At 33.4% G+C, this 9671-nt stretch overlaps 1 protein-coding gene across 1 annotated transcript; it reads right to left on the reverse strand.

Annotated features, from left to right (window-relative positions):
• Window positions 1-35: 35 nt before the first annotated feature.
• LOC149478551 (hydroxylysine kinase) lies at window positions 36-9360 on the reverse strand. The gene is made up of 6 exons (XM_089709360.1): window positions 9043-9360; window positions 8021-8220; window positions 4343-4462; window positions 3305-3420; window positions 688-877; window positions 36-275 (listed from the first exon to the last, which is right to left on the reverse strand). The coding sequence occupies exons 1-6, from the start codon at window positions 9326-9328 to the stop codon at window positions 72-74; spliced, it is 1116 nt and encodes a 371-aa protein (XP_089565486.1). The 5' UTR covers window positions 9329-9360; the 3' UTR covers window positions 36-71.
• Between the last annotated feature and the right edge of the window lie 311 nt (window positions 9361-9671).

Genomic DNA, 9671 nt, shown 5'->3' on the forward strand with positions numbered 1-9671 from the left:
TTACATTTTAATTATACAGTACAGATAACATGTAACCTTATTGTAAATGTATTTTCGTTTTTTTTTTATGTTTAACTTCTAGTCAAATATTCATTGGCAATGGCTTTCCAGTCAGTAGGATCGTCATCAGGGTCGGGTTTGGTTTTCCTCAGTTTTTTCAGTAAATCCCATCCATTTGCTTTTTCTGTAGATGATACATAGGTATTGCTTGGGTCTTGGGCGATCGAATAGGCGCCTAGAGTGAGGCTTTGGACTAGGCGGGCTGAGATTAACGTCTGTAAAAATAAAATAAAACTTATTACTATATAATGATATAATTACACTTCATTAGTGTTAAGTAGTGTAGGTACCCATCTATTTATCTTTACGTAAATATGTAATAAAAAAACAGTAATCAGTTCATTATTATTTAAATAAAATTGGATATGTTATACGCCCCTGGATAGTTAGTAATTTTTTGTGTTTGGCTGTTATGTACATTAATCATGTAAAAATCATTGGACAGATTAGAAAAAATTACATGGTGATAGACCACTATTCGTTTAAGCTTGTGGGCATTGAATTTAATAATAATATTAACTACCTATGTGATAAATAAATATTAAATATGTAGTTTTGAATTATGGGCTATCTACTTTGAATTTTTTTTTTTTTGTTTTCCTTTGATTATTCAAATAAACAGTTTACCTTCAAAAGCCGATACTCCATATCAGGCAGGCGTCTGTTCACACAGTACCCCGCCAGCACGATCCCGCCGCTCCTCAGGTCGCCGCTCATTAACATCGTGTATGTCATTGTGATCGCCAGCTCGAAGACATAGTAGGAGTACTGGATGTCCCCGAAGTCTAGGATACCCGTTACGCGGTAGTCTGTTTGGCTGGAATAAATAAATTATAAATCAAATCAAATCTGTTTATTTGCTCGTATAATTATGGTCATACAATAAATAAATAATTAAAAAAATCGATAACGAGCCGGGATTCGAGCCCGCGTCTTTTCGCCTTGCCGGAGCATAGCGGGGCATAGATAGAAGGAATATATTAAAATTCAGATAATATTACATAATAACTAGCGATCCGCCCCGGCTTCGCCCGTGGTACATATGAAAAATAGATGTTGGCCGATTCTCAGACTTACCCGATATGCACAGAAAATTTCATGAGAATCGATCCACCCGTTTCGGAGGAGTATGCAGACTAACATTGTGACACGAGAATTTTATATATAAGACTAGCGGCCCGCCCCGGCTTCGCCCGTGGTACATATGAAAAATAGATGTTGGCCGATTCTCAGACTTACCCGATATGCACAGAAAATTTCATGAGAATCGGTCCACCCGTTTCGGAGGAGTATGCAGACTAACATTGTGACACGAGAATTTTATATATTATAAGAGATATTGTTATTATCATGCCGTTTTGAAAAAAATTGACTCATTTCAAATTTTAATACCACGCCATCTATCGGTATAAAATGTTTATGACTTCCAAAACAATAAACACTTATTTTGTTGTAGTTCTGCCCCTCGTCAATAGATGGCGTGGATATTTTTAATAGTTTACAAATACGTAACTAGATGGCGTGCATAGCAATTTTTCATTGTTCTGCACCTTGTCAATAGATGGCGCAGATATGAATTAAATTAACTATCCTACTAAACCTTCTTACAACATGCTCATGACCGCATATGGCAATAAAAACATCATTTTTTTAACAATCAAAATATATGTCTATGAAATTTTAAGAAACATGTATTAAAATTTGATTTTAAAAATAAAAATATAATAAACTTTTGGACTGTTGTGGTTCTGCACCTTGTCAATAGATGGCGTGGATCTTACCATTACCATTGCAATATATATATAATATATATATATATATATATTGTATGCAGTAAGAAAAATATTTTATAAATAATACATTAATATAGACATAAATATAATAAATTATTTAAAAAGTCAAGTCGTTATCCCAGAATTCGTGTTAGTATGTAGGCCTGTATTAAAATTTATCAACATTTTAATAGTTTACAAATACATAACTAGATGGCGCGCATAGCAATTGTGATTTTAGTTTATTATTTTGCGCCGTAATAATAATATGATATATATTATGTATAAGGATATTATCTACAAAAAGAGAGAAAGCATCGAAGAAAATTAATAATATTAACATGTATATTAGCTAGTACCTAGCTACCTCATTTAAACTGACCACGATAAAAGTTGAAAATTAAAAATCGTATTTGCTTCAATTTGATTCGACGTTGTTTTTTTTAATCATATTTTTATGAAAAACACTTAAGAACTCATTGTTATTAAACTGTTGAAATAAATTATTTTATATTTAAGTATTCAGTGCTAAAATATTGCCTATCTACAAAGTATGTTTATTATCACGCGGACGTGGTAATTTTAAATGAGAGATATACATATATGAAAATTACTCTGTCACGAAGCAAATTATTTAGTGTGATTTACGTCATAATTCATAAAACCAAAGATCTCTATTGAAATTGATAAACCTATTCACATAAAATAATGAAAGCGAAATAACTCAAACACCTTTTAATAATTACAAATAACTAGTGTGTAAATACCAATTGATATTTAATTTAGCGATATAAAACACCATATCATACAAGGTTTTAGAAAACTAGACACTAATATTATAATATCAACCGTAACCTGGTAAGCCAAGGTAAGTTAGTGTACACTCACCATTGGCTTACCTGAGAATCACGCCATCTAATATCTGACTGCAGACCCTCAGGAGTTTTGGTGTTAAACCCCTAAATATAATATGATTTTAATTATTTTTTGATAATATCAATGATTCAATTCAGAGCTGCTGTTCATAGAATGCTTAGATTACATTCGTTTACTACCTATATTTTTATTTAATGTAGATGTATTTTATTTAATTTAATGTATTTTATTTAATGCAATGTAGGCTTAGATCATTACTTAAAATTGAAGGTTGCCTGGCAGGGATGGCTTTGAGCCAATAAGGCCGCCATTTGTACATTTTGAATGGTTTTGTTGTACTTCTATTTTATAAGACTCTTGTACAATAAAGAGTAAATAAATAAATAAATACTTAATGATCTAAGAATGTAGGATATGAAATAATTTTAAATTTTAATCGATTTATTGAATAAAATAATTCAAGGAATGTGTACCAATAGTATCGTTTTAAACGCTAAACGCTTCTAACTTCAAACTAAATGAAGCGATATGATTGGTTATTTGCATATAGTGGAAAAGCACAATACAGTAAATAGTGCAACCAATTAAATCATTACCTTGCTCCAGGTTTAGGAGACACCACAACATTCATCTCATTCACGTCCCCATGGATCACGCCTTTCTCCAGCTCTTCAAGATGAGGGACAACCGCGTATTTGAACTCCTCGATCACCTGCAAGTTTATTAAAATTATGAAGATTGAAAAGGAAATGGATTCTTTAGTCAGTAACTTGTTATGTTTAATAAATATTATATAGAGGAAACATTTGTTTTATTTCATCAGGGGCCGTATTATGACCCTTATTTCCAGACAGTTTACGGCGTGAATCGAACTGACTGGAAAATACAATAATTAACCATGGCTGGTTATTGCATTCGTAATATGAATTTGCCAGTCAGTTCAATTATTCACGGCGTAAACTGTCTGGAAATAAGAAGTCATAATATGGCCCTCTGATTATTCGTGTACCTAACATAATATATATCTACTTGATACGAAAAATATTACAGGCATCTGTCCCTTATCCCCATTATCCCAATTGTTACAGCAAACTATATTATATCATATGTACGTTTTATAAATAACACAGTCAAAAACCTACTAGCATAACCCCTATCATCCTACTCAGTACTGTAATCGCTGTTCAAATAAATCTCGTTTTACAAACACTAAAGATAAAACAATCTTACATTTGATAAAACCTCTTCTTCAATGAAATAAACAATCTTTTTATTGTAGCTTTGATTCCATCAACAAAAAATCTAGAAAATAGATACAAAAGTCTAGGATTATTTATTTACTACTTTTCGTCCGCGGCTTCGTTCGCTTTGTCTAAAACCTAATGAATTACATACCTTCGTCAAGAATCACTCTATCTATTAAAAAAACCGCATCAAAATCAGTTGCTTAGTTTTAAAGATTTAAGCATACAAAGGGACATAGGGACAGAGAAAGCGACTTTGCTTTATACTATGTAGTGATTATTTGTGATGTATATTTCTAAGTGTATATTAGTATTATAATATTATCTGTGCTACTCATAGTGCTACTACTAACAGCTATAGTCTATAACCTAATTACAAATAGCACTTACCTCTTCAACCAGATCTAGTTTCTCGGCATCCTTGATAACATATTTGAATTTCTCAAGTTCCGGGACCTTCGAGAGCATCCAGATGTGCTCCCTGGTTACCAGCCCGGAGTGGTTGAAATTCTGGAAAGAAAGACTGGTGTAATAATGTATACAAACGAATATGACGTGTCTGTTTGTGACGTTCGCGTTGAAATAACCGCTTTTACTAATGCATATGAGTTATGACACGTAAATAAATACATATTTATACAATATTTGTGTCTGTCTGCTTGTTTCAGCTAATTCTCATTTTGCAGGCACAGCTATGCAGCTGTAGGTAAGTAGAGCCTCTGCCCTCTATGTAGATAATTTTTACTATAATTTATTTTAAAGAATTTAATCTGGATTTTTATCACTTCTCATTTTTACACGCAACGAAGTCAAGGGAACCGCTATGAGCTAGCTAATCCTTATAATACATATAATATAATAAACCTACTCTAACGCGTTCTTATACACTAGGACATCCTTATACATATACCTAGGCACTAATATTATAAATGCAAAAGTGCGACTATTTCTGTTCCTTTCACGTCGCAACACAGATATGTATTTATACAATGATTTTTCTGCCTGGAGATAGAAAATTAAACAGTGATAATAGGTTACTTTACTACGGCACAGAGGCAAGGACCTCGGACTTCAAAAATAAGTCGGTGGTTCGAGACAAGGCGAGCGTTAGAGAAATGAATTGAGTTTTCAATTCATCTGCGCATGTTATAACATCACCACTGCTCTAAAGGAAAACATCGTGAGGAAGTCGACATGTCGAATCAAAAGTTCGACGACATGTGACATCCGGCCACCTGGCCTGCGTGGTGTTTTATGGCCTGATCCCTATATGGGAGGCCCGTGTCCCTGCAGTATATGGGCTGGTGATGATAATTGATAATAGGCTACTATTACCGCGTTACAAGTTACAACATATCATTCCTATGAGAATCTGTGCGTAGGCGTAACCACGGGCGGAAAACTAGTCCATTATATTTTACTAGCTTTCCTCCTGCGGCTTCAGCCGCGTAAAGAAAAATAGCGCATACTATGTCCTTCTTCAGGTCTCAAGCTGTACCAAATTTGAAGTAAATCCATGCAGTATTTTTTGAGTTTTGCCCGGACAAACATACAGACAAAAATTCTAAATTTTTTGCCTTCTTTTCGATGTAGGTACAGTTTTTAATTTATCTTTTTTGAATTTATTTACTGTCGGTGCTCCGCGGGTTTATCCGCAGTGCTCCCCCCGATATAATATAGCCTATAGAGTATAGCCTTCCTTGATGAATGGACTATCACCGAAAGAATTTTGCGAATTGAACCAATAGTTCCTGAGATTAGCGCGTTCAAACAAACTCTTCAGCTTTATAATATTAGTATAGATGTATAGTTAGATATAGATTACAGTATGTTGTACAATATAACATGCTGTGAGTTACAATTTTGTCCCACTTAACGTCACAGTCACGGCAAGACCTTGGACGTAATATTATGTTAACAAATTACATTCACGCATCATGCTTGTTTTCAAGTAAATCATTAAATTATGTTCAGAAATATTTTTTCTTTTTGTGACTACCTTGCTATATAAATTATCTTTTAAAAGTAGTCTTTAGCGAAGAGTGATCTATATCTACATTCTAATATATGAAAGAAGATTTAAAAAGTATTTTGTAGGCCAATGTATTGAGAATATTAAGGAACGAAATTTTAATATCGTGATTTTTAAAGATGTAGAAAAACTGTTTTACTGATCGATTTTCTTTAGGGACAAGATCAGTCGCAGGACACAGAATGTCCTACCAGACCGAGATATTGTCTTTTTCTTCGTCTCCACCGGGAATCGATTATCGAACCCAGGACCACTCACGTGCTACGCTCACGCGTCACCAAGTACCAAGTAGGTAGATACCACTGTACCAAGGAGGCGTTCAAGATGTTGAGTTTGAACATAAAACATATGGTGAACAAATACGATCTACAACTAACCAAATCTTGCTTCAAGAAAAATATTCAGATATGTATCTACCATTGACATATTTTTTAATTGCTGTTAATTGCTTAATTAAACGATACAACAGCTATTTAGGACACAGTGCGACTACTTTAGGGAAAGAATAATGTTTGGTAGAGTCAGTAAAATTACCGTTTTACATTTGATTAAGTATATGTACATATGTATACTATTTTGGAAAGTCTATGAAAATAGGTAAATATCACGAACAAAACAAACATTTTCTATTTCATGTATAATATTACAGATTATTATTATCAAAGATTAATGTATGTAATGAACTCATTATGTACATATGTATATGGAAATTTTTCTTTACTTTAAGATTATAATAATAAGTACATAAAAATAAGGCAATATAAGTTTCTAATATTAGGTACTTATGTAACAGAACAAGAAACTAGGTAATTAAAGAGCAAACACGATAACTAACAAACAATACTGCATTATCTATTATTAGCTTAGTAAATAAACAGTAAATTATCTAATACTGTATTAGTGTATTTCATATCAGTAGGTACCTATAAATTATCATTACAGCATTTAATGAAATATTTTATTTAATACTAGCGGTACACCCGTCGTATATACTATATATTATTATTTTCGTTTTCTCTCCATAAGAACCATCCTCGTACTTCAAGGAATATAATAAAAAAAGAATTATCGAAATCGGTCCACCCGTTCACGCGTGATGCCGTGACCAAGGAAAACGGGTTTAATTTTTATATAATTTGGAAAATCCAAAAGTGCACGCCTCATAATTTTTTTTAGTAAATATTTATTAAAGTGAAACTTTTATTAATTATTATTTTTGTTTATTTAATAACAATTAAACCACATCGAATCAGACCCTGAAAAATGAAAGGGTTCTATTCCTGAGCATACTCAAGCGTAAGAGAAAAAAAAAGACTCGATTAGTAAAGTATTTCGGTCGCTATCGTGTTAACAAGAAAAAGGATCCGCACATACAGACACACGGACGTCCAAGACAGAACTTTTTAAAACTGTTTTTTAACTAGTTTAAATAACAAAAATGACATCAAAAATATCATGAACGTTAAAAATAGTGTTTTTTCTTGATATGTGTGTGTATGTATTATCTTACAAGTGCAATGTATGATACATAAAGACATTTTAAGTTTGAAAAATCAGATGTTTTGCGCGAAGTGACAGTAGTACCCACCTCAACGCTTCGCTTATGAGGCGTGCAATACGTATAGATTCATTGTAATCGATCGATCGATCGATCGATCTTCATACAATTCCTCTCGGGTTGCCTGGTAGAGATTGCTGCTAAGCAATAAGGCCGCCTCTTACAAACGATGTATTTTTTGTCATTTTTGTCATACTTTATTAGTACAATAAAGTGTTATCCTCCTACTTTATAATTATTAATATTACGAAAGTTTGTTAGGATGTTTAGGTGTGTGTGTTTATTACTCTTTCACGCAAATACTACTGAACCGATTACAATGAATTTTAGCACACATATAGAGGGTAACTTGGATTAACACATAGGATAGGTTTTATCCTGGAAATCCCACGGGAACGGGAACTATGCGGGTTTTTCTTTGAAAACGCGGGCGAAACCGCGGGCGGAAAGCTTGTAAATAAACAAATCCAAGTCTCACCTGCAGCTTATTGTCCAGGTTAGCAACAAACTCGCCCAGCTGGTATTGGAGCGCCTCGCTCTGGGGCACGTCCTTCAGCAGCTCCCCGGGGACGTACTCCAGCAGTCTGACCGCGTGCCCCTTGCCCCCGATCGTCTCTACTGAGTGCAAGTGCCCGTACACGTTGCGTATCGGCTTGGGGCAGGTTACTGAGCGCGTTACTGGAAGGAAATGATTGAATAAAGAAAGGTGAAATGATATGTGATGTTGTTTTATTACTTATTTTGTTAATAAATAGCTTGACGTAGAAAAAATTAAATCTATACTAACTAATATTATAAAGCTGAAGAGTTTGTTTGTTTGTTTGAACTCGCGAATCTCAGGAACGTCTGATTTGAAAAATTATTTCGGTTTTAGATAGCACATTTATCGAGGAAGGCTATACCTAGCTGTAGCTATGTATATCATCACGCTTAGACCAACAGGAGCGGATCACTGCGGGTAAAACTGCACAACACGGCTAGAAATATCATAAAATTAGGTTGTTTCTAAATATGGTTTGTCATTTACACGAATAATTTAAAATGCTTATTTCACGAGCACAATGAATTTTACACAGTCTTTCAAAATAAGTTGGTTTTGTTTCAGACGCAATATAAAAGATCGTGAATATTTGACGAGTTGCTTAGACACAATAATTATACTTACTACATTTTATATAGGAGTAGGTATGTGAATCCAGCTGGTTTAAACCAGTATAGGTACCTATTATTGTTTTAATTTTAATTTGAGTATAAAGACTACGTAGAGTTGTTTGTATTATATTAGTTTTAAATTCAAAAATGAACATAACAATAATTATTTGAGAACATTGGCGAATCTACAATGCCAATTATATTATATTCTTATGGTATATCAAAAAATTTCGTTCTTTCAATGTTACTACAAACAATAATTGCTCTTACTATTAAAAACCGCATCAATAACAGTCCATTACTTTAATAGCTTCAACACTCACACATACCTACACACACAATACTTACACAAAAAGTTCATAATTTCATTCTGCGCCTCCACGAGACTAACATTCTTCGAGTCCATAGAGTTCATAATCTTCAAGACGTACCCTTGAGGGCAATGGTTGGTTATTAGCGGATTCTTCACATTAGGGTCTTCTATAATTTTATAGTTCTTGTCGTCATAACCATTTAGTTCAGTCAACTCGAGAACAGACATGCCATAGAGCCGCTCCACGAGGAGTTTTACACTTTCGTCGTCGATCACCGGCTTGATGTTCAAGCCCGGTTGTAGTACTGTTTGATCTGACATTTTTTTATCTGTGGAATATATTTTTATTTTTAAACTATTTTTGACTGTTGAATTGGGACTGATCGTGATCGCCTGTAAAAAAATTGTCTACTTGTTTTAATTAAAAAACTCCAAGTATAAAACTTGCACTAAAGTTTTAAATTATGTTAACTAATCTACACTAAAAGTTAAAACCTTACAACTTGAAACTAACTTACACATAAAATTTCAATTTAGACCGTAATGTACAAGCACTACAATGTAATGTACTAGCTAGCTACAAGATATCAAAGTTGAAATATTACTTAGGTAAGTAAGTAGGTACTTATGTGGTTAAATTTCGAAAAAACGTTAAGTTTTCAAG

The sequence above is a fragment of the Colias philodice genome, chromosome 22, assembly GCF_061535455.1.
Source record: "Colias philodice isolate Cphi_HAF_F1 chromosome 22, ilColPhil1 Martin Lab GWU primary, whole genome shotgun sequence".
Taxonomy (NCBI): Eukaryota; Metazoa; Arthropoda; class Insecta; order Lepidoptera; family Pieridae; genus Colias; species Colias philodice.